Here is a 24,530-nt window from a genome sequence, read left to right as displayed (position 1 = left end):
TCTCTAGTGTGCGCAGACAATCGCGGCACCTGCGGCTTGCGGAGACGGGAATCGCCGCGGGCTTTGCCCAGCGCACTGGCACGGGCGAAAGCTCCTTTTGATCAGCACCGCTCCCTCGACGGCACCACAGGCTGGGTCCTCAGGAGCCACGTTGGTGTTCTCCGAATGGAGGAGTTGAGGGGTTTGACAGGCTTGCAGGAGGTCCAACTCGCGGAACCACGCTGACCTTTTGTAAAGCTCCTTTTTGTATGCTTCTGGGCCGGTGCTTGGAGAGCCAAGTCACCCACCGGTGGGAAGGGAAGGCCCTGCCCTGGCTGGCTCGGGTAGCCGTCTGTAGTCGGCGCACTTTGTCCCATCCAGGGCGGCGCGATGGTCGTGGCACTGGAATGCATCCGCTGAGGCCTGGCTCCATCTCGTCACTTGGCTCTCGCTGCTGGTCAAGGGGAAGCCCGGGGTGTCCTCTGGGTTCTCCTTCAGGGAGGACGCTGAAATGCAGCCCCGCCCCATCTCTGTCGCTTCCGGATCCACTACCTCCCCCCAGCCTGGCTGACCCAGCGGAAGCAGCGGGCAGGTCCAGCCTTTGGCAGTAGGGACGTTGGATACACTGGAAGGGGGAGGCAGGAGCGAGGCACAATTTAAAACAAAGAAGAGTTCGACCCGCTGGCTACTGAGGGCTTGTCTGGTCCATGCACGGCAGGCTGGGGTGCTGCATGAACAGCCTCTGCTGACCCCCAGCCCCGCCCCGAAAGTCTCGCTGCTGTCTCCCATGCTGCGTCACATTGGAAACTACTTCAGAGCTCAGCCCTCCGTTCCCTGGGTCTCTGGCCCCCTTCAGCCGGCCGCCCCCTCTGGCTTGTGCATTTGATTTAAATTCAGGGTGAGAGCCTGGGTGGTGGGTGCCATAGGCAAGGGAAGGCGTTACCTTCCCAAAACTGCCTATGCTCCCTGGCCGCCCGGGAGGTCTCGGGCCACGGCGTGGCAGCCCGCCTGCCCAGGAAGGACTGGGCTTCAGGGCTGGGTTTGGGCAGGGGTTGGTTCCACAGGAGGAGGTCGTGGAAGGGGGCGGGGCCTCTGGAGGAAGGGGCGGGGCTTGCGTTCACCCGTGGCCCAAGGGTGAATTTTTCCAAAGAGCTCCCCATCGGCCTATCGCTGCCTTCGAAGAAGCCACACGCTTTCCCCGGCGTCTGGGGGCGCGGCGTGAGGCCAGCGCTGAATTCTTAGGACCATCTCGCCCGCTATTGTTGCGATGGCGCGAGGAGGCGCCAACTCAGGGATGGGCAGCCACGAATAGCGGGTGGGCCGCATGCCTGGCCCCTCCCCCGCTTCCACTCCCTTCCCTGCGAGCAGCCGGCGCCTGCATGAGTCTGACACAGACATGTTTGTCCTTCTCTCGCACTTTTTATCTGAGGCTAAAAAGTTAGACGTGCACTGATTAACCTTCTGACAGCTGGGGAAGTTGTTACCATTTTGCTATGGGGAAACTGAGGCACAGCAGGGAAGGAGCCCCAACGAGTTGCCAGCAGAATAGAACCCCCAGAAATCGCGAGCTGTGGTCCCTTTACTGGCTTGATAAATTATTTATATTGATTAGCCTAGGCCAGTGATTTCAACCAGGAGAATGCACAGCCCTAGGGGTACACCAAGATCTTCCAGAGGGCGCGCACACTCCTCTAGCTACGTGCTTCATTTCCCAACAGGCTGCATAAAAAGCACCAGTGGAGTCGGTACAAAGAAAACGTTTGTGCCGACCACGACGCGTGGGCGCTGCTTGGTAGCCTGGAGCAGAGGCTCTCAAACCGGGAGCCGCTCCGTTTTAATGGTGGTGCCAGGGTTAATTATAAACTCGCTGGAGCCCAAGTCAGAGACCCGCTCCTTGGGGCTGAAGCCAGAGCTCGCGTTTTAAAGGGAGGTGAAAAGTGGGGTGGGTGAGACAAATCAGACTCCTGAGAAGAGAACTGTCATTTGGGAAAGGGGGGACCCTCTGGCCTACACCACTCTGCAGCTCTCCTTAAGTAGCACATGAGGATTTTAAATTTCTCTGCTACTGCATGGATTGATAGCCCTCTCAACCTCCCCTGTCCCTTAGCCGGGGAGCTGGTTTTTCGAACCCCGGTGGTAACGAGTGTAGTCCTTTAATCGCAAACGCGGTGCGTAGTGCTGCATTTGACGCATGTTCCCAATCCAGTCTCACCTCCAAGGCTGCAGTGCGGGTCCGTAAAAGGCATAAACGCTGCTGCGGCCACTCTGCTGGGCAGGGCTACCCCGTGTGTGTCTGGGCCAATGGTGTTTGTCAGGCCTGGGGAGGAGAGAAGGGTGCTTGGTCCCCAAGTTCTGAAAGGGAGCAGGCTATGCTCTACTGCTTTGTACTGGTCGTAAGGGTGAGAGATGGGGAGAGGAGAAAGTTGGGGGTGGGGTTTTTTTGGGGGAAGAGGTGGTTCGGGGCAGGGTCTGGGAGGGAAGGGATGGTGTGAGGGCAGGACTGGTGGAGGGCAGCATGGTTTGAGCACCCATGCCTCCTCCCCATTTTTAAGGCACTTTCCCGATTCCTGGTCAGGTCCTCCAAGAAAGCAGACGGGCCTTTGGCCTGTGGGATGCGGGGAGAGGGGTCGTCACGGCAACTCAGCGAACGGTTCCTCCGGTGAAATGAGAGGCGTCTCTGGCAAGCGAAGTGCCTCCTCTCAGGGGGATCGATCCTGGAGGTCCCTGGCGTCTCGCCTTCTTGGGCTCGGAAAGTGGGCGCCTGGTTGTATTCGCGGTGACGCCGTCTGAGCATCACGTCTCCCTGGGCAACAGACAGAGGAGTCGCCGGACAGCTGGGCTCTAGTTACGTGCACCTAGGCGGCACCTGGACCAATAAAGGGCCTTCAGCTCCATAGCTGCTGTAGGCGGGAACTAGCCAGAGGCCATCTTGGATGCTGTGAGCAGCAAATCCACTCCCAGCGGGCTGTCTCGGTGAAGTCATGGTTACGCCTTTGGGTTGACTTCTCAGCCCAGGAGAGGAGCTTGTGAACCCCCTGACTGGCTTGTTGGGGCCTGTTTTGGGAGGACCGTCCGTACTCCTGTGGGGAAGGGGAGGCTGGTGGGTTACTCAAGGCTCCCGCAAAAGGAAGAGGGACACAAGGAGTGATGGTGGTAATACGTGTGCGCGTGTGGAGGGGTCGTCTTGTCCTCCTACCGCTCCCTTGGGGCCTATATCTGTCTCCCCACTCCGTGCCCTTCTTCAGCGAGAGCTCCATTCTCCTCTTCAGCGTTCTTAATTAGATGGGGTCAAAATCTATATGTGATCCCTTCCTGTGTCCTCTGGCCCAGATGGGAGAATCTATCACTAAAGTAAAACCCCTTTTACCTCCTCAGTGGCTGGCAAGAGAGACTGTGGAACAATCTGCTACTGGAACCAAGAATCACCTTGACCCATTACACTTTCAATGCCAAATGAAAGGCGCGTTTCTTAACCCTCACTGTCACTCATAAACCCCCTTCATTTACCTATCAGTCTCCCTCCAAAATCACGTTTTATCGCACGCGGGGGAGAAGGCATATGAGGTCCTTTCTCCGTCCAGCTCAGTCACGTTGCTTAGTGAATCCCAGGAAGGTGTTTTGACACCAAGTTGGTTGGCAGGGCTTCAAAACTCCCCAAATCTTCAGATGTGATCTTCCACTACAGCCATCTGTCTGTCCGGGCAGGGATATGCTGTTCCAGCACGGTGGTGGCAAAATGAATAATGTTTGAAAATGTCGGGTGTATCACCGCAACCCGCTTTAGTCTTTGCGTAAACACCCCCTCTTTTCCCTGGCGACAAGGAGAGGAAATAGGCAAAGCTCTTGTCAATTTCATTAGGCTCAGCTGTTTATTCAAACCTTTCTTTTGCACAAGAAGCAAAGGCGCTTACTCTGGGCTTGGGGGAAAGAAAGCAAAGGCAGCTCTGAAAAAACACTTGTTTCCAGTGCCGGCTGAAACACGGCAGAGGTCAGCAGCCTGGGATGGAGGAAGTGCCGGCTGTAATGCGCAGTACCATCATTTGCAATTCAATCCCACACTGCCCCCTTCTCCGGGAACAATTCCCTAAGTGCAGAGTTGTTCTTCTGTTCTAATTCACCATATAATTCACCTCCCAAATTCAATTAAGAAGCAATCTGTCCCTGCCTCGGCCAGCAAGCTGCTGCTTATTTATAAATACAAATTTATCTTCCACTCCAGCAAAGATCACCAGAAGAGTGCCGCATTGACGTGTGAACGCCATCCTTTAAATATGACTGATGCTCTGGAATGAATAGCACGATTAGGGGCATGGAAAGGCTTCTGTCTGAGGGGAGATTAATAAGACTGGAACTTCTCAGTTTGGAAAAGAGATAGCTAAGACGGGCTATGATAGAGGTCTATACAATCATGAATGGTGTGACCAAAGTAATCGCACAAACTAGGGGACACCAAATGAAATTAATTGGCGGCAGCTTTAGAACAAATAAAAGGGTGTATGTCTTCACATAGCACTCAAACAACTTGTGGAACTCCTCGCCAGAGGAGGTTTTGAAGACCAGGACTAGAACAGGGTTCAAAAAAGAGCTAGATTCGTTCACGGAGGTTAGGTCCATCAATGGCTGTTCATCAGGATGGGTAGGAATAGTGTCCCTAGCCTCTGTTTGTCTGGGAATGCATGACGGGAGGGATCACTGGATGGTTCCCTGTTCTGTTCACTCCCTCGGGCATCTGGCATTGGCCACTGTTGGCCGACAGGACACTGGGCTGGTTGGCCCCAGTACGGCTGTTCTTATGTTTGGGGAGAAATCCCAAGGATGTCAGATTCGGCCAGGGAGAGGAGTTGTGTTGAGACGATCCGAGTGGATGTCGTAAGTAGCAAGATGAAATGGAACGACGGGAAATTTTCTAATTGGCCATCGCAGCTGGAAGTGAGTGGTTGGCTCCCAAGCAGCCCACCTTGCCAGGCCAGGCGTACGCTAGCTCCCACGTGCCGTGGCTGTGGTCCAGATGGTTCGTAAGCGGCCCAAACAATGGAGCTTCCGCCACTTTTCTGAGGAGACAATTCCCCGCCGTTTTGCTTTTCCTGATAGTCAGCATCCCCCTTTTGTCCCCATTTCTAGCCAGACCCTTTGTCCTCTCTGGGTGAATTCAGCTATTGCAGCCTTGGGGAGAAGGCAAATGGGGGCCCGGCTGGGCTCACGCTAACAGACCCGTCCCTACCACCTCCAAATCACACTGGCTTGGGGAAGAAATTCCAGCCCCAGCGGCCAGAGAAATTCTCACGCTGCTAGGAGCAGCCTGAGCCCAGTGGGCCGTGGTTATGTCCGCCAGCCTGTACGGATAAGATGTGAGATGTAAGTCAGCTCAGAACCCAGCACAATCTGCTGATCAAACAGAGAAATCAGCATAGACAGATAGGTTCGTATGCTACCCACAGCCGCACAGCTCCTCTCCGGAAATTGGGAATCTTCATTTCCAAAGTATGGCCTCAAGCTGTGTCTCTTTTACACCTCGCTTGTGTATAGGTTGAACCTCTCTAGTCCGGCAGCCTGGCGACCTGACTGGTTCCGAACCAGAGAATTTGCCGGACTATAGGAGGTCAGTGCTGTCTGGCAGCTTCACCAACACTTCCCCTGCTTGCTGGGTCGTTAGAAGACGTTTCGGGGTAAATTCGAGCTACAGCACAGGACAGCACACTGAGAGCCAGGCCTGGGGGCTGTAAACAAATGTTACACCCATGAGAAGCGGACATCCAGCTAACTCAAATCATTCCTGGCGACAGATTTTTCTGGACCAGAGTTCTGGACTCAACTTGTACAACAAATAGAACATTTCCCAAACTTCGCCTTGGGAACATGTCCCCTTCCTCCCTGTCTTTATCTCGCTCCATACCCCTTGTTCGGGGTCCAAAGATCATCTCACCCCGTTATCCCTGGCATTTTCTTTTCCTCGGGAGGAGAGACTAATAGCGTTGGCTCAAGTTCGGATGGGAACGAGAGGCGGGTGACGTGCGGTGAGCAGACCTATTCAGTGTCGTTCACCACTTGGGGGATAAGTACGGGGAGGTCTGAACATTGCTTATGTCAAAATGGCCCCTTTGCAACAGAGTCCCTGCCTGGGGTATTCCAAATGATGCTCTGAGGGTGCGTTTTGACAGCCCTTAGCCCTGCAGAAGGCGCAGCCTGGCAGAAGCAAGAGTTGGATTCTCGGCCGACTTGTTTCTAACCTAGTGCCCCCCGAGTGTCCCTGGGCACCTGGTCTGGGCACATGGGGCTGCACAGGTGTCACTCTGGACACAATCTGGAGCCTGAATGGCAGGGGCTGGGAACGGTGTCAGGTGCCCCGGGAGCCAAGCGGGTGAGCTGGCAGGGCCGGTTTTCACTTCCGGGAGCAGTTTCTTTCTGGAGACACTGGACTCAGAAGACGGTCGCCCCACAATGCCCGTTTTGTGGGCCACTTTCGCACTTCCACCCCCCGCCACATCCGGAGGCCAGGCGCAGCAAGGTTAAGCTGGGGTGGGAAGGCCAGGAAACGCTCCCAGCAAAACTGCCCAGTGTCATTTCGGTGTCTGATATAAGGGACACCTCCTCCGGCTGTGGAACCTCGCTGGACTTCCGAGTGTGCAGAAGTAGGCGGGGAATTAGGCCCATCCCAGGAGGAAATGAATTAACTCAGTGGCTGTGTCTAGACTGGCAAGTTTTTCTGCAAAATCAGCTGCTTTTCCGGAAAAACTTGCCAGCTGTCTATACTGGCCGCTTGAATTTCCGCAAAAGCACTGACTTCCTACTGTCTGAAATCAGTGCTTCCTGCGGAAATATGATGCTGCTCCCGTTCGGGCAAAAGTCCCTTTTGCACAAAGCTTTTGCGCACAAGGGCCAGTGTAGACAGCTCAGATTTGTTTTGCGCAAAAAAGCCCTGATCACGAAAATGGCGCCCGGGCCTTTTTTGCGGAAAAGCGCATCTAGATTGGCACAGACGCTTTTGTGCAAAAAGTGCTTTTGTGGAAAAGTGTCCGTGCCAATCTAGACGCTCTTTTCCGCAAATGCTTTTAATGGAAAACTTTTCCGTTAAAATCATTTGCGGAAAATCATGCCAGTCTAGACGTAGCCAGTGAGCCGGAGGAAGGGCCTTACTTCCTTATCCGGTTAGGGCTTTTAATTTCCGTATTTAATCCCCACCCTGCAGCATGCCTGGCTCTGACCGAGCGTGATCATGGACTCCCAGGACCGGCAGAGAACTCAGGAGGCATCAAGGCAGGACCAATCCCAACTAAATCAACCCAGCCAGGGCTTTGTCAAGCCGAGACTTAAACACCCTCTCCCCAGATTCCACCCTCTCCCCAGGGAACCCATCCCAGCGCTTCCCCACCCTCCTAGGGAAATCGTTTTTCCTAATTTCCAACCTAGACCCCCCCCCACACTTCCCCGTCGCATCACGCTGCCGAGGGACATCGTCTCATTACAAACTGGGGTGCAGAGAGGCAATGTCACTTGCCCATAGCCACAGACCAGGCTCATGGCAGAGCTGGGAGCAGAACCGCGTTCTCATGAGCCATCCAGCCTCCCCTGAGCTGGGAGGAGAGCAGCTCCCCTTCCAGGGATTGCCTGCAATTCCGGGCGTGGTCGTCTGCTGTCCCTGCACACTCACACCCGGCTCTCTCTCTCTCTCTCTCTCTCTTCATTGCAGGGGGTCTGGGGGAGCAGTCGGCTGGGCCCGGCCAGAACGCCACGGCAGCTGGGCGTAGCAGCAAGGCAGTTAAAAAGGGTAATGTGGTGCCCTGCCCAGACCTTTGGGTATCTCCGATTTCCGTTTTTATCCGCTGTGAGAGAATGTTGTGTGCTGTGTCCATGTGTGCCCATGTGGCCGGCCGTCTCCCTAGGGCGCCTTCTCGGGCGTGGGTGGGGGTTCACCAGGGCAGAGTTGGGTCCAGTCTAGTGGAATGAGGATGGAGTGGTGAGTGGCGGGTGGGAGACTCCTTGCCCCTCGCCAGGAGCTAAGCTACCTGTGGGCATGCACAAGGCTGTGATGCAGGTCATGACCCATCCGCCATGCAGGGGCTGGGTCCATGACTCGTTCCTGCTTTACGCCAGAGTTCAAACACTAATGCAAACAAAACCAGGGAGCTGCCACTGCCTAGACGGCGGATAAATACACAACATCAGCCTGAGGGGCGGGTGAAATTCTTACGGCTGTTACCTGCTTTGCAGTGACAAATCATTGTTCCCATTTTACAGGTAGAAAAACTGAGGCAGAGCCCCTGAGCAACGTCTGAGGGCCACACCCCAAGTCCACGGTTGAGCTAGGAGTAGAACTTCCATCCCAGAGCTCAGCCCCTTGGACTGTGTAGCTTCAGAAAAACTCCTGCTGCACTACCCAGTGTTTGGCATTGGGCCTCCGGATTAAATTCACTCACTCAAGGAAAAACAGTTCATGGATCTGGAGTAAAACTCCATGATCCTCCCTTGTCCTGTCCCATGCTCCCCTCTCCCCCTGCTGTGCAGCAGACTCCCCCGAGCCTTGCTTGGGGAGAGGTCTGGCTGCGCATGCCAGAGGAGAATAGTTTCCCCTTTGTCTGAAGCACCTGGCATGGACCTGCGGGCTCGGGGGAGGCATTTTACCAGCGCGCGGGGGCCCAGAGGAGGGGAGTTCCAAAGTTCTGCTCTGCCTTAATTTCCTTCCCATGGTGCCGCGCTGCTCAGCCTTGGCAGCGCCGATTTGCCGCGGCACGTCCCAGCCAGCGTGGCGCTGGGCCTGCAGCCCCTGCTAACCGCGCCGGGGGCCCCTCTTGCGTGGCGCTCAGGGCTCGGTGGGAGCTGCGTATGAACCCCCCCGCCCGGCCAGTAGCTGATTGAGGCGAGGCTACGAACTCAGATAACGCCCCCACCCCCGGGCCATCGGTGAGCAGAAGGGTTCAGATCTGGTGCTTGTGGACTGGGGGAAGGGCGTTGCCACGGTGATGCTCCCCACTTTTCCACAGCCTCCGCTTGGCCCCGCTGACACCGGGTTCCCGAGCTGGGGTTCCCCATCCGCTGCTGGTCCAGCTGCTGTTGGTCCGGCCGGAGCTCCCCCCCGCCATGTTCTCCCATCTGGCTCTGGCTCCCGGCCTCTGGGGCTCCTTGGTCCAGCAGCGCCTCGGGCCCTGGGCTGAGTCCGGGCTCTGGGAGGTTCAGCCTGTAGGAGGACGTCTGGATGCTTTCGCCATTGTACAAACCAGACCTTGCGTAACGGACGCCAGTCTCCTAAACGTGTCCGTCTGGCGCAGAGGCCCTCAGCCGAAGGCACCTCCCCAGTCAGCCGCTGCCTCCGCAGTGGAACAAGCCCACAGGCCAAGGGGCGTGTACAGGAGGGGCCCTCGAGTGGAGATTTCACTGAAGGCCATATTACTGTCCTTGTCCATCCTTCCCGTGCTGTGGCCGACAGAGATGAATGCCGCGCCAGGGAATCTCCCTTCCGCTAACATGCCAGGAGCCCACGCTGCCACCTGGGGTCTAGAGCCCGGTCGGGGGTGCGTTTGGGCCCATCTCGACTCAGTGCCTCACTGTAACGAGGAGACCGCCGGGAGGCGGCTGCCCGTCGGCGGTAGCATCGCGGACGGGCAGGGCCAGCGAGACGACCTGAGGAGCTCTACCACACGAGGGCCTTCGGGTTCACGTCACCAGTCCGACCTCTGTCTCGTGTGCCAGGGTCGCGCCTTGGGGCTGCCCGGGGAGGCGAGAGGGCTTGACCAGCCTGGACGCTTTGCCTTGCAGAGGCCGAGGGGAACGCCACGCTCGCCAGGAGGCCGGCAGCCGAGGAGGACAAAGACCGGCCTCTCCCCGCCGCGCCGGCCCCTCCCAGAATCCGCAGGGCAACCACGTCCAGGGCAGAGCGGATCTGGCCAGGAGGGGTCATACCCTACGTCATCGGAGGGAATTTCACTGGTCAGTAGCAAAGCCGTGGCTTAGCTGTTTGCGGCGGGAGGGGCTCTTCCAAGCCGGATGTCGCCACTCCTGGCTCAAGAGAGCCGGCTCTTGGAGCACCCCTTCCTGGGGAGGGCTGGCTGCAGGGTGAAGGGGCTGCACCGGCTGCCCAACCCCACCCCTGAAGTTCACGGAAAGGCCAGAGCTCTGGTGGTGGGTGGGTTGGAATCGGAGACCTGGCTGTCGGGCCTGCGGGGTGGCAGTGCTGAAAAAGCAGGACGCTCTGCCCCACGGGCATGGGGACGTGAGCGCCCGGGGCCCAGACAGCAAAGCCGGACACCCCTGTGTCTTGTGCTGCTTCTCTGGCCAGTCGGCCGGTGAGGCGCCGAGCCGTCAGGCAGCTGGGGGGGGAGGAATACGGAGCGCTGAGCTGGATCCCTGGGTGGAACCGGAGAGCCTAGACAGGCAAATAGGCCTCATTCCCAAGAGCGTGGAGAGGGCCGTGTCCTGCCGCGGCTTTGCGCTCGCCTTCCAGAGGACGCTTGGCCTCTCGGGTGCAGCCCTGCCTGGCCGCCCTTCCCCGTGTCTTGTGCTAGCCAAGTGTATCTTCAGATACCCAGTCAACTGTGCCTGCCCTGGTGCTCTGTGCGTGCTTGGGGACGCCGTGGCAGAAGTGCCCCGTTACCTCCCTCGGTCAGAGCGGCCTGGGGAAGGGTTGAAAGAGGGGGAGCCAGCGCTTCCCTGGCACCCTAGATGTGGGAACGAGTCCAGCCCTCCTTCCTGCTCGGGCCAGTGCAGGGTCTCTAAGTCCCCCAGCGGCCCGTCCACCCTGGCTTTGGTGGGGAGACTTCTCCCCTCCCTTTGGGAGATCGCGCCAAGCTGGGCTCTGAGGCCATATTTCACTCCGCATTCAACCCCGTTTCGCCCTCGCTTCCTGCGGCCTCCCGGAGGGCGCTTCCTGCTCCAGGTTTGCTCCCTTCCCAGACTGCTCCATGGTTCTGTCCCGTTCCCCCCACGCTGCCCCGTCGGGTTCAGGTACTGCCCTGGGCAGAGCTGCGAGGAGGGGGCGCTGTCTCGGCAGGGCCTCCTGCTGAGCCGAGCCGTGTGGGAGGCCGCCGCTGTGGTGCCGCTCCCAATGGGACAGCATGCGGCCCAAGGCGGAGACGTGAAGGCCAGGAGGGACCATCGTGATCCGCTAAGTCTGACCTTCTGTGCCTGACAGCCCCCCCCCCCCCCAGCTCCTGTAACAGACCCGAGCCTCCGGCTCGGTCCCACCCGGCCTGACGTCGGGATTTCAGAATCCAAATCCACCATTTACACTCGGGTAAAACTCCGAGTGACCCGGGCCCCACGCGGCAGACCCCACCCCCGGGTCTCTGCCAATCTGGCCCCGGAGCAAATTCCTTCCTGACCCCACATCCGGCAATCCGTTGGACCCCGAACGTCTGGGCGAGACCCACCAGCCAGACACCTGGGAAAGGATTCTCTGCAGAAACTCGGAGACCCCCCCCCTCTAGTGCCCCATCTCCTTCAGACATTTGCTGCTAGCAGGCACAGATTGGTAGGTGCCATGGTCGGCAGCTGAATCGTCCGATCCCTTTCCTAAACATTCCCTCTCTAGCTGGCAGGGCAGAGCCGTCTCCTCTGCCCCGCGGCGTCAGGGCCAGCCTGGAGCAGACCTTGTGCACCGGGCAAAGGGAGCGCATTACACATTGTGTACACGTTGCTTTGCATGCTCCCCCGTGGCCAGACCATCTGTCTGTGCCCGAACCTTTCCATCTGTCCTCACCCCCTCCAGCTTTTCCCTTCGCTATCGTTTGCTCCTCGTTTGAGGACGTGTTCAGCAACCGTTTGGCTCCGTTCCCGTGGAGCTGGGGGCATGCGCCCCGAATGCCGATCCAGAATTCCCCCCGCCCCCCAGCTTTTTGATTCCCTGTCCTGCGTGGGCCTGGGCTTGAACGCTGCGAGAGTTGGGTCGTGTCCAGAACACCGCGCCGTGCATAGCTGGCCATAGGGTCGCTCCCTTTTGCCGGTGGGCCTCTCCGGCTGGTGAATAGACACGCGGCCCCGACTGTCAGTGCTGAATCGTGTCGCTTCGAACGGCGGCTCGCCAGGTGTGAGGCAGCAGGTGTGGCCTCGGAGGGGAGCAGTGGGGAAACGAGGCCCTCCATGCTTGCGTGGCTGTGCTCTTTTCTTGCAGGCAGCCAGAGGGCTATTTTTAAGCAGGCCATGAGGCACTGGGAGAAGTACACCTGCGTGACGTTTGTGGAGAGGACCGACGAGGAGAGCTTCATCGTGTTCACGTACAGAACCTGCGGGTAAGCGACACTCCCCGGCACACGGAGCGGCCTCCAGCTTCACGACCGGCTAGCCTCTTCCCTGATCCTGTACCAGGGATGTCGGTGGGACAGGTGCACCTTTGGACTGTCCCGTCCCTGTCAGTGAAACTCGCGTGGAAAGCGCCGTGCCTCCATTTTGTATTTCCAAGTGGGGCCACTCTGAAACGCGTTGTGAGCCTGCTGGGGCAGAGGCTGCGTCTTGCTCTCACAGGAGGCTCTGTGCCCATTTTACAGACGGCAACATTAAGCTCCCAGTCTTGGGGGTGGCTCCCCACTGGGGATTCGCCTCGGGTCATACAGGAAGGGGGTGGCAGGACTAGGAATGGAACATCGGCTCTCCCGGTTCAGGGACTCGCTGTCCAGTTCCTAACGACCCCCCGTGGAGGTCCGATGGGTAGATTCTCGGAGGCTCCAGTTTCCTTAGGCTGTTGGTTTCCCATCGGCGCTCTGTCCTGATGGTGAATGTAGCCCCTGTTGTTTATTACTGTAGCAGGATCGAGGGCCTGTTGGGCTAGGCCAGGGACAGGCAAATACAGCCCATCGGCTGGATGTGGCCTGTGCCTTCCACAGGGCAATGAGTCTGGAGATGGCACGTTTGCCGGTAGAATCTAATATCCCTCCACCGTGATGCCCCGCCTAGAACCGTGGGCTGGCAGAGACCTCAGATGGTCATTGAGTCCAACGCCCTCCCAAAGCAGCCCCAGGCCCAACCAATTCCCCAGGCCTGGCTCGTCTCACCGAGATTTACACCAACCCCCCCGCCACTGGCATGCGGCATAAGGAGACCGGAGGCCGTTCTGCTCCAAAGGCCTGCCCCAGGTGAAAAGGCTAAATGGAGGGTGAAGGGGAGGGAGACCCAGCTGCATTCTCTCTCGACAAGCTCAGACCTGCCTGCTCCGGAGCACCTTGACCCAACAAAAGGCAACGTTACCCCAAGTTCGTCCGCCTGCCTCTAGCAGGGCCGGGAGCCTGCTCTGTCAGTACAGAGACACCTGCTAGGCCAGCCATGCCGCCTGCTTTCGCCCGCAAACGTCACTCATCCAACTCCTTGTTTTCCAGTTGCTGCTCCTACGTGGGGCGCCGAGGGGGAGGCCCCCAGGCCATCTCCATCGGCAAGAACTGCGACAAGTTTGGCATCGTGGCCCACGAGCTGGGCCACGTGGTTGGGTTTTGGCACGAGCACACGCGGCCCGACCGGGACCAGCATGTCACCATCATCCGAGAAAACATCCAGCAAGGTAAAAGTGGCGTTTTCGTAGCACTTCCCGAGACTGCAGCAGAAACCTCAGAGCTCCGTGGGCGTGGGCAGGCTAAACAGAATAACGTTAAAGGAATTTACAAGATAGCTGAGAAGCCCACAGAAATGTACGTGGGGTTGGTGCCACGGGACACGCGCTGCGCTAGGCTGTGACTGGCTTTTCCAGAGCATTTCTAGGGAGTCAAGTTATATGGGAGAAACAGAATCAAATGAATTTTGAAACCGATACAGAAAGGAGATTGGGCTGAACAAGAGAGACTCGTTCTTCATGTTAGGCCTTTTGTACGTCTGAGCAGGTATAATCTGTTTCCCATCAGGGATCCAGAAATGCCCCTTTTGAGTAGAACTGGGAGAAACTTGTGCAACCAATTTTTTTTCTGCATTATATGGATTTAGGTCGATCAAAATATGTCATGGATTTGTGTCAAATTTGCCAAATTGTTTCCGCAAAATAAATAAGTAACATCAATGTTTTTCTTGCGATGTTTTTTAAACATCATGTTTCGGCTTAATTCAAAATTTGGTTCAAATTTATCTTCGATTTTATTTTTAAGCAGGTTTAAAAAAAACCCAAATGAAATGTTTCATTCAACCTAAACCAAATTTGTGTTCAACTATTTTGTTTTGCCAGAAAATTTGAGAGACTTGGTGGGTGAAATAATCTCTTATTGGGCCAATTTTTGTTGGTGGAAGAGAGACATTTTTGAGCTTACACAGAGCTCGAGTTTACACAAAGTAAATTCAAAAGTGTGTCTCCATCACCAGTAGAAGCTGGTCTGATTAAAATATGTTACCTCACCTGCCTTCTCTCTTTAACATTCTGTGACCAACATGGCTACTGCAGTGTAGACAAAAACAAACAAAAAACAACTAAAAACAAATATCCCCCCCCAAAAAAAAGGTGTTTTGGGTTGATCCCAAATGAAAGTATTTTCTAATTTTTATTTTGGTGGTTCAGCCACCACGCCAAAAAAATTATTCATTTGCACGTGTTGCTTGTGAGATCTCTTCTGAGCCAGGCTCTCAGATTTCTGGGAAATCCTTTCCTTTTTAACGGAGCCTTGTGTCGCAGGTCAGGAGTACAACTTCTTAAAGATGGAAGCCGGAGAAGTGAATTCTCTGGGAGAGACCTATGACTTTGACAGCATCATGCACTACGCCCGGAACACCTTTTCAAGGTCGGAATCCAAGGTTATTTCTCTTTACTACTTTATATAGCGCCTGCGGCTGGCTACCCAGGCTGCACTGCCGCTAGAAGTCCTGTGAGTTTCATGCAGATAAGCATGACGTAAGCAAGCAGCGATCTATCCAACATCAGAACTTAGCCCTGCCAGACCTGTAAAGCCAAAGCATACAAATGGCTCAGTGGAACCACGGGGAAATCCTCTCTTCACCGCCTCTGTCTCCACCTTTCACAAAGACCCCTAAGACCTCCAGATAATGTTACGTAGAGCAACAAGGTGGTACTTATCCATGTTGACATTCTCTGCTTCCTCCCCAGTTGAGGTGACTTTGAGCCCTCTTGGATTGTTCCGCCCACTGCATGGATAGCAGAGGCGCATTGGGAACTCAGCCCCGGTGTGTGGGCCCAGTTCTGCCCCCGCTGGCCTTGTCTAGACGTCAGGACCCTGAAACTCGCCACTGGTGAATGTCACTAGTGGAGCAATGCATTGTGGGTCCTTGTGTAGCTGCTGCCTGGGGGAGCCAGCTGACGAATGGCAGCGCTGCGCTTGAAGCAGACCTACCATCGGTGCGACAGGGCAGGGCAAGCAAGGGAGCGGATCTGCTTGGCTCCTCCGTTGGTCACAATTAGCAAACTAGGCAACAGGACGGTGCCAGACCGCTGTCTTGGCAAGGAAATGCAGGGGGACAGAAGCCAAGTCCCCTTAGGCCATGTCCAGGGCTCTACCCACTAGGCCTTAATGCTTCCCTTTAATGTTACATTGAAATAACGTTTGCATTTAAGACCCTTGCGCTAGAGGCACGTTCATTTCAGTGGGCTGCTTACATGCTGGAAGTCAGGCACATGCGTAATCCTGTGTTGACTCAAGGTCTAAGACTTGGGGAGGGGGACACCCAGAAGGGAGCACAAAGACGAGACTTAGGAAAAGGTACAAAAAGAGTCCTTGGCTCAGAGGCTTGGCCAGTCCAAAGGGACCAAGAGTGGGGATGAGTTAAGACATGAATCATAGAATCCTAGGACTGGAAGGGACCTGGAGAGGTCATCAAATCCAGGCCCCTGCCCTCATGGCAGGACCCAGTACTGTCTAGACCATCCCTGATAGACATTTATCTAACCTGCTCTTCAATATCTCCAGAGATGGGGATTCCACAACCTCCCCAGGCAATTTATTCCAGTGTTTGACCACCCTGACAGTTAGGAACTTTTTCCTAATGTCCAACCTAAACCTCCCTTGCTGCAATTTAAGCTGGACATTAGGAGCACAGGAGCTTTTTAGTTTTATCATCTAACAATGGCAAGTCAACCTGTGGAACTCCTTGCTGGAGGATGTTGTGAAGACCAGGATTTTAACAGGGTTCAAGAAAGAACTAGATAAATTCAGGGAGGTTGAGTCCATCAATGGCTCTTGGCCAGGATGGGTAGGAATGGTGTCCCTAGCCTCCGTCAGGGAGAGGGATCACTTGAAGATTCCCTGTTCAGTCCACTCTCCCTGGAGCACCTGGCATTGGCCACTGTGGGCAGACAGGACATGGGGCTAGATGGACCTTTGGTCTCACCCAGGTTGACCATTCTTATGTCGACAGTAGTCTCGGTCAGCAAGGACACCCCACACTGCTCCCATGGCCATGCGGAGCAATCTGAGCTTCTGTGGATCCGATGGGAGTATGTTGACGTGAGCCTTGCAAAAGGCTGTTCTATTGCCCGCTCTGATTTATGGCGAGTAAAGACTTTGTGCTGGAATAGAAGCAGCCACAGCCTCTGCGAGTCCCAGAGAGGAATTCACCGGAGCTGTCTGCACATTTGGAACAGTCAGAGGATACGAATATCAAAGCGCAAACTTCTCATGAAATATGTTGTCCGGTCAGATCCCGTTCCCCCTTCCGGCTAGCGCAGGGCATGTGGTCTCACCGGGTTCTCATGCGTAATTGTGATAGCCCTCAGCACATCCTGCCGTCTTCACTGCTGTGTCTCTGTCTGTCTGTCTCCAGAGGGGTCTTCCTGGACACCATCCTTCCCCGGCGCGATGACAGTGGGGTGCGGCCAACTATCGGTCAGCGCATTCGGCTGAGTCAGGGCGACATTGCTCAGGCGAGGAAGCTGTACAAGTGCCCAGGTAAGTACGGCCAGGGCGGGGCGGCTCTAACGCCGTCCCACCTGAGGGCTTTATCTGGAATTGAACAGCACGTTAACGATCCCTTTGGTGAAAGAGCTGGGGAGACGGTGGGGCCTCCAAGTGCTTCCAGCCGGGAGGGGTGAACTTTTGTCAATCAGCTTGAATTTTTTTGAGGGCTTACGACTCTCTTCCTCAGCAGATGTAGCACCTGCAGTTGATATTCAGAGACTCCTCCCCTTCCCAGCATGCTTTGCGGAAAAGGAAGCTAAAAGTCCTGCTGTCCCCGCCCACCGATTTTTGGTTGAGGAAGTGCACACTGCACCATGTTCAGAGTCTGTTACCAAGGGGTAGGGGAGGGCAAATGGTCCACGGCGGGTTCGTTTTGGGCCAGGTTGTCACCAGATTAACTCACCAGGACAAAAAGGGAAACTCTTATTCCAGGGGTGGGGAACCTCTTCTGGGTTGGGGGCTACTGACCCCCAGAAAAATCAGTCGGGGGTTGCACACGAGTAAGAAGGGGGGAAAAACCCAACTGAGAAACAGAAGGGCACGCTCCACATTTCCCTTGCACACCGGGGGGGCCAGGCTGGTAGATTTTGTGGGTTCCAGCCCCTAGGGGAGTGTTGGGGGGGGGGGCTGGAGCACCAACTCAGGTCCCCAATACTGGGGGTGTGTATCTGAGCCTCAGGGGCCAAGCCGAGGGCCACATCTGGTCCCACCTCTGCCTTATTCCTTGTTCTTCACGTCTAAGCAAACAGGAGAGTAAGGCCAACTCCTTTTCAGTCCACTGCGATGCTGTCCAAATTCCCCCTGAGAAGGGGGCAGACGCTTCTCCAGTCAGAAGTAGCCATGTTGGCAATTTAGAAGGGGGCAGTTCTGGGGTCTTCCGGGTCCCAGTCTGAGAGGAGGTGGAATTAGTCCATGTGCCGCAGGCCTGGAGACGCATCCCTCCCAGATGGGTGACGCGCTGCATGTCCCAGAGAGTCGGGAAGGAAAGGCAGCGAACACAGGGAAAGAGTCAGTCTTGCCTGCCTCGTCGCCCTGCCGGGTTAGCATCCCTCACTGGCCACCTGCTGTGCGGATATTAACAACCCCTCTGTGCCCAGTTCGCTCTTGGGGCGGGGAGCCGGTTTTGGATCGGGGGCTGCTAACCCACAGGAAAGTCAGTCAGGGGCCATGCACATGTGAGAACCAGAAAAAACACCCCCCCTCCCATCGTTGTGGCCCCCAATTGAGGAGGAGAAAGACACTCCCCTCGCTCACACCCACTTCCTGTGTCCCCCAACACACACACACACACACACACACACCCCTCCTCCTAACTAAAAAGCAAACTGAATTTCTGGGACTGTTTACCGTGTCAGAAGTCGCTCTCGACTCTCCTTTCTTGATGCTGTATCAGAACAGCGTTTGCTGGCAAGCCCCCGGGGTCTGCCCGGTAATTCCATGATCCTGCAAGATCACTGGGTAATTGCACTTAGCGTGCCCCGAACGAATTCCCCTGCAGCCTGCCCGGCAGCTCCTCTTCGCCCCGTATAATTCTGGCAATACGAGACGTGCGCCCTGCAATTGCCTCTCCCCGGAGGCAGGGCGTTTCAGAGCAGTGGTTCTTTATCTCCCCGCACCACGACCTGGGATGCATCCGTAAATGGTCCGACGGTCTTGGAGTCATCCTGACGACCTTCCTGCCACCTCTTGATGATTCCAGGTGATTCTCTCCAGAGAGATTGGGTGTCCTTATCACCAAAAATAGCAGGTTTTGGTCAATCTTCCTGAAGCCTCCTCTGACCCGTCACCATCACCGCCGGCCCTTTTCTGGCATGTCATAGGCCATGTCATAGCCCCGAGAGATGGCACCGCTAGTGTAGCTCAGATGTGTGGAGAAGGAGGGTTGGGTTTCACCTCCTCTAACTTCAGGCTCTGGCACTAGGAGTCCAGCACGGAGTTTTGCTTCCACCTGGTGCCTCTAGCACGTGCAAACGGCCTACGTGGAACCCGGATCGTTTGCAGGGGTGGTGCAGCCAGGTGGGTCCCTGGAGATAGGGATGAGTTGGGTGAGGAACATCTTTTATTAGACCAGCGTGGCTTCTCTTGAAGTTTTTCTTCACCCAGTGCATAGTCAACCTGTGGAACTCCTTGCCAGAGGAAATGGTGAAGGCTAGGACTTGAACAGGCTTCAAAAAAGAGCTAGATAGTTTCATGGAGGTGAGGTCCATCAATGGCTGTTAGCCAGGATAGGTAGGAATGGTGTCCCTAGTCTCTCTTTGTCTGGAAATGGGCGACAGGGGAGGGATCACATGAGGATTACCTGTTGTGTTACCTCTCTCGGGGGCACCTGGCATTGGCCACTGTCAGCAGACAGGACACTGGGCTAGCTGGACCGTTGGTCTGACCCAGTCTGGCTGATCTTATGTATATTAAGTGTCCTGATTGGAGTCCGTTTCTCTTCACCCCCAGGTTCCAACCCACCCCTCTCATTGTGATCAAGGCTGAAAAATCAGCGAGCCGTGAGCCGGGGGAGGGGATACCCGGCAGAGCCGCCTCCGGGGCATTTGCATGAGAAACGGAGGCAGATGTTGCATCTTGTCAAATCTTTCAAAGTGCTCCCAGCTTTATGGAGGATTCTTGGGGGCTGCCAGCAGTTGCTGGGGGAACCAAGCCAGGGTCAGACCCCGCTTCAGAAGGGGAGTGGGTACAAGCTTTCTGAAATCCAAAGCGATCCAGAGCAGTCGAGCCGCGGTTGGTGCTATTCCCTGCAGGTGAAATAGGTGGTCTTCTGCCCCCATCAGGCACCCTCTGCCCTGCCCGAATCTATGGCGTTCCACAGTCCAGCCCTTCCTGCCTCCAGGACCAGGGATTAGTCGTAGCTGAGTTCACAGAGGCTGGAAGCTGGTGATTTAAAAACTTCCTGGGCTCTCCAGCTCTCCTGCTGCGACCGGCAACACACAGCGCGTGGGGGAGAGAGGCACTGACATGGCATGACATGAAAATCTTATCCTGCATCTTGCTGCGCTGCCGAGCTCGCTCCGTGAACGGAGGGTGCTTTGGGCTTGTTGTGACTGTGTTGTAATCCGAAACAGAGTCTTAACAATGGTAACTAAGGGGAACTTTATTGAGCAGAGTGTAATGAAGGGAAAATCGCTTTTCTCGTGGGCTTGGGTTGTCATAATTTTCCCTTTGGTGGCAAGGGAAGAAAAGATCTTCCCCCATTCACATCATTTAAAAATATCCGTGGTGCAGATGGGAGAGGTTACCCTTTGGCATGATTTATTTTTCTGAGCATCCCCAGATGGATAAATCTTTCTTAGCTCCCTACTAACTGAGGCTGGATTTGAGTCTGGGACCGGGCGGTACAAGGCTGCCTGACTTGCTAGCTGTATTCACAACAGGAGATCGAACCCAGCTTGATGGACTGATGGATGTCTTTCAGGTGGTAACTCTTTGCTGCTGTCTTTCAATCCCACAGCTTGCGGTGAGACCTTGCAGGACACGACGGGGAATTTCTCTGCCCCCGGTTTCCCAAATGGCTACCCTTCCTACTCCCATTGCGTGTGGAGAATATCTGTGACGCCTGGGGAGAAGGTAGGTTCGACGGCCCGTTGGATCTGCAATGGGTTGCCCAAGGCGTTGTGTTAGCAACTTCCTGGGAGGCTGTAGGCCACCCGTATTTTCATCCTGAATGCCGAGGCTGGGCGCCATCTTGGTTGAAGTTGGAGGCTCATCTGGTGGAGTCTTGCCCAGGGATGCAGAGCCAATGACCCCGGAACAGCAATGTCGTGGATAGGCATTGCTGTGGGAGGTCAGGTTCCCACATACAATGTTCTGCACCCGTCTTCTCTCTTTTCAGAGTAGAGCTTGCATAGGGGACCGGTGCTACTTGCTGCAGATGGCATCCGAAAAGGTTCAGAAAAGGGCAGCAAAAATTATGAGGGGTTTGGAACGGGTCCCGTATGAAGAGAGACTAAAAAGACTGGGACTTTTCAATCAAAAAGAAAACATAAAGACTTTCCTGAATGGCCACGTTTCATTTTTGGTTGGTTGAGCCAAAGGGAAACCAACCTTTTTGTGCAGCTCTGTTTGATGTTCACCTGTGTCTCTCTCTCCCATTGTGATTACTCCTGAGCATTGTACAGCCGCTCCCCGAGTTGCGAACGGTCGAGGTATGACCGTTTGCACTTACGACCAAAGCTCCCATGGTCGTAGAACAAGAAGCAATGGGCTTAAACTGCAGCCAGGGAGGTTTAGGTTGGACATTAGGAAAAAGTTCCTAACTGTCAGGGGGGTTAAACACTGGAATAAATTGCCCAGGGAGGTTTTGGAATCCCCATCTCTGGAGATATTTAAGAGTAGGTTAGATAAGTGTCTATCAGAGATGGTCTAGACAGTATTTGGTCCTGCCATGAGGACAGGGGACTGGACTTGATGACTCTCGAGGTCCCTTCCAGTCCTAGTATTCTATGATTCTATACTTAATAATAGGCTTTTTCTTTATTCACCATGCGGTCAATTGGCATAATCTTCCATAATTATTGCAGTTAGCTGGGCTGGCTTCTGTCTTGTTCTCTCTAGCTCCATAAAGCCCATCAGGTTAAAAGTGGGTGGTGGTTTTTTCAATGAAAGATGCTACAAGATAATAAAATGTGGCCCATCCTCCACGATCACAACTTCGTATGCAGAGTGACCGCACCGATGGCCTCTAATCTGTCGCATGAAATCGCGCCTTGGGCAAAGATAACTGTGCGCTGTCTCTTCACAGATCGTTTTAAATTTCACGTCGATGGACTTGTTTAAAAGTCGCCTGTGCTGGTATGATTACGTGGAGGTGCGGGACGGCTACTGGAGGAAGGCTCCCTTGTTAGGTGAGTCGCTAGTGCTGTTTAAAAAAATTTTCCCAAGAGGCGTGGGGTGGAAAGGATGCACCTGGTACTAATGCCTTTCTTCCAACAATTCCAAAGTGCTTCAGGAACAGTCATCGAGACCGGAGTGTTAAAGGTATTTAGGAGCCTAGCCCCCATGGAAATCAGTGGTGGTTAGGCACCTAAATCCCTTTGGAGCTGTGCAGCCTCCCAGCTGCCTTGTGAAGTAGGGAAGTGATATTCCGCCATTGTCCGGCTGCAGAGCTGAGGGGCAGGTACTGAGCCTGAACACGACAGCGATTCATGAGAACACACGGTGGGGCGACCATGCCTTTAGCTCTTAGCCTATCACAGTGCAGAGATTAGCAATTGGCGACATGGTTTTCTCGGTATGCAAATCTTCTTGTTCTGATGGGCTACTATCCCCAGACCTCACCCACTTCTGCTTTTAACTTTTTTGGATATCCCGTGTCCTGGTCTGTAGCCTCCCACGAGGTTCGGAATCCTGTTTGCATGCCGCACCTGTTAGATAATCTGGAGCAGCAACGGGCATGTGACCTGGCTCCATTTTGCCTTCTCTTCTGGAAAATCCCCGGGGGAGGGGATGAATATTCTTGTGAGGCGGAGGCTGGAGGAGTATCCTCCGTGCTGCCCTTGTTCAGCCTTCATGAGTCATGCGCCCCTCCGTGTTGTCACGGGGCTGCCAAGTGGGCCCAAGTTTGGCCGTCATGGCGATGGCTTTTGTCATCTGGAACTAGCCCCGGTCACAGCCAGGTTGTCTCCTGCAGGCCTCAAACCGCCCATCAAGTGGAAGCAGCTTCTGGGCGCTGAAAGCCTGCAGGACACGGCCAGGCCGCTCTGGCCTTTCCGGATGCAGCGCCCAAGACTGAGGTTCTTAGCAAGGCACTGTGGGTGCCAGGTGCTAGAGACGGGCAAAGTACTAGGGCTCGCGCTGCAGAGCGCCAGGCTAAGCAGAAGGGCGCGCGAGCACAGCCAGCGGGCACAGCCGCCCAGCTTCCTTCCACGCAGAATCGGCAGCGACAGGCTCGTAACCCTCGGTACGTCTGAAGTGCCTCCTGCTGCTTTTGGGAGGCAGCCGCCAGGCATCCAACCATGAGCACTGTCCTCAAGCCAGACTGGGTTTCCATGTGGCTCCTGCCTGCTCATCGCTTCTCCCTGTCATGCTGTCTGTGGGCAGAGCAGGACCGGCCCACGGGCTTGCTTGGGGAGAGGTGGTGTTGGTAGGAGCGCGGGTACTTGGCACTGGTTAAGGGGGCAGCTGTGGTCTCCGGGCCGTTTCTCTGGTGCCGTATGGAGGAGCAGTGGTGTGGGGTTTGTGGCCTCACCGTCCACGTGCCGCTGTCACTGTTTTCAGGGGACGAGCCCACGTCTCAGGAACCGGCCTCCCACCAGCCTGGCCTTGCGTCACTGCAGTTTTCCTGCCAAATATCTGAAGCGCTTCAAAAAAAAAATCTTAATCCAGTGGGATTTGCAAACGTTTCCGTTCGGAACAAGTGGCTTGTGTGAGCTGCCCTGGCCCCTGACAGGGGTGGGGGCCATGAAATTAGTTTGGAAGAGGCAGGCTGGTGGCGGTCCGGCGGGGGGTGGGGAGGAGGATTAGCATGAATGGTGAAAGCATGTATTTTGCCTGAAAAAAAAAAAAACAAAAAAAAGGCGCGCTGCATATTTTCCCAGGGATGTGTGTGAAAATCCAGCCTTAAATGGGGCATAACTTTTTATGAATGGGACCCTTTATCGCACTCCCAGGGGCTCACTTATTCGGGCCTCCTCCTCTGTGTTTCCTCTCCTCCACGTCCTCGCAGCACTTCCATTTGAGATACAGCAGGCAGTTGCTCCGGGCACCTAGAACTAAGTAACTTTGCAGCCTCGGTGCTTTTGGCTGCTCTCCCTTTCCCGGGCGTTGGAACGCTTCAGCGAACCGTGTCACCGTCTCTGCCGTACCGCAAGGACTCCTGACCCACGCGGACTGGACTTTGGGGGGGATCTGGTCCGAGTCGGTGCGCTAAGCGGGGTCGGGTCGGTGTTAGCGTTGGGAGGGGAGATGCAGGCGGAAGACGGTGGTGTGGGTCAGCAGATGCTATTCCACCCGAGCGCTTGCCTTCTCCAAGTTGGGAGCACGCCCTCAAGGCCTCCGGCAGCCTGGCAGGAACATCAGCCAGCTAACGTGTGAACCCGTCATGGCCTTCTCCCCACCAGGGTTTGACAGCTGGTTGGTTAACGTGCGGTAGCTAATTCACTCCCCTTTCCTGCTCCTCCTGACATGGCCTGAGCTGAGAGACAATTCATCAGGCAGCATGTCGGTGGATACGGAGACACCAGCTTTCCAATGGGACGTGACACCAAGCTCTGTCACCGTGGGGTAATACAGGTCCCCTGGATCGATCTATTGATTTATCTCTCTCTTTCCCCATGCGCCTCATCCTTCTCTCTCTTCTCCTACACACCCCGTCGATCTATCTATCAATCTAGCGCTTCCCCTTAATCTATTGATCAATCTGGCCCAACAGCCACATCGATTGATCTATCACTCCCCACGCCCTCCTTAATCTATCGATTGATCAATCTCTCCCCCAACATCCCTATCGATCAATGAATCCATCATTCCCCACACTCAGTCCTCTTCTCTTCCCACACACCCCATCGATCTATCAATCTATCGCTCCTCCTTAATCTATCAATCTCTCTCCCCCAACATCCCCATCGATCAATCAATCGCTCCCCACACCTCCCCTTATCTGTCGATTGATCTTTCTCTCCTAGCATCCCCATCGATCGATCGATCGCTCTCTCTCCCCATCTCCCCCATCGACCAATCTATTGCTCCCTACACACCTCCTTGATCTATCTATGGTTCTATTTCTCCAACTGCCCTCCCTCCCCG

General features: G+C 55.3%; 1 protein-coding gene across 4 annotated transcripts in view; it reads left to right on the top strand.

Moving 5' to 3' along the window:
* TLL2 (tolloid like 2) overlaps positions 1-24,530 on the top strand; it is a 72,968-nt gene that overhangs the window by 28,345 nt on the left and 20,093 nt on the right. For 3 of the 4 annotated variants that reach the window (XM_075934525.1, XM_075934526.1, XM_075934523.1), the window contains 8 exons: positions 7,667-7,744; positions 9,730-9,900; positions 12,080-12,197; positions 13,278-13,456; positions 14,549-14,654; positions 16,648-16,772; positions 20,239-20,354; positions 21,529-21,631. In XM_075934525.1, coding sequence (XP_075790640.1) covers positions 7,667-7,744; positions 9,730-9,900; positions 12,080-12,197; positions 13,278-13,456; positions 14,549-14,654; positions 16,648-16,772; positions 20,239-20,354; positions 21,529-21,631 — 996 coding nt within the window. The remainder of the gene's footprint in view (positions 1-7,666; positions 7,745-9,729; positions 9,901-12,079; positions 12,198-13,277; positions 13,457-14,548; positions 14,655-16,647; positions 16,773-20,238; positions 20,355-21,528; positions 21,632-24,530) is intronic. The other variant, XM_075934524.1, reaches the window with a different exon arrangement.

Source organism: Pelodiscus sinensis, chromosome 8 (genome assembly GCF_049634645.1).
Source record: "Pelodiscus sinensis isolate JC-2024 chromosome 8, ASM4963464v1, whole genome shotgun sequence".
Taxonomy (NCBI): domain Eukaryota; kingdom Metazoa; phylum Chordata; order Testudines; family Trionychidae; genus Pelodiscus; species Pelodiscus sinensis.
Note: the sequence above shows the minus strand (reverse complement) of the source record. Positions and strands in the feature narration are given on the sequence as shown.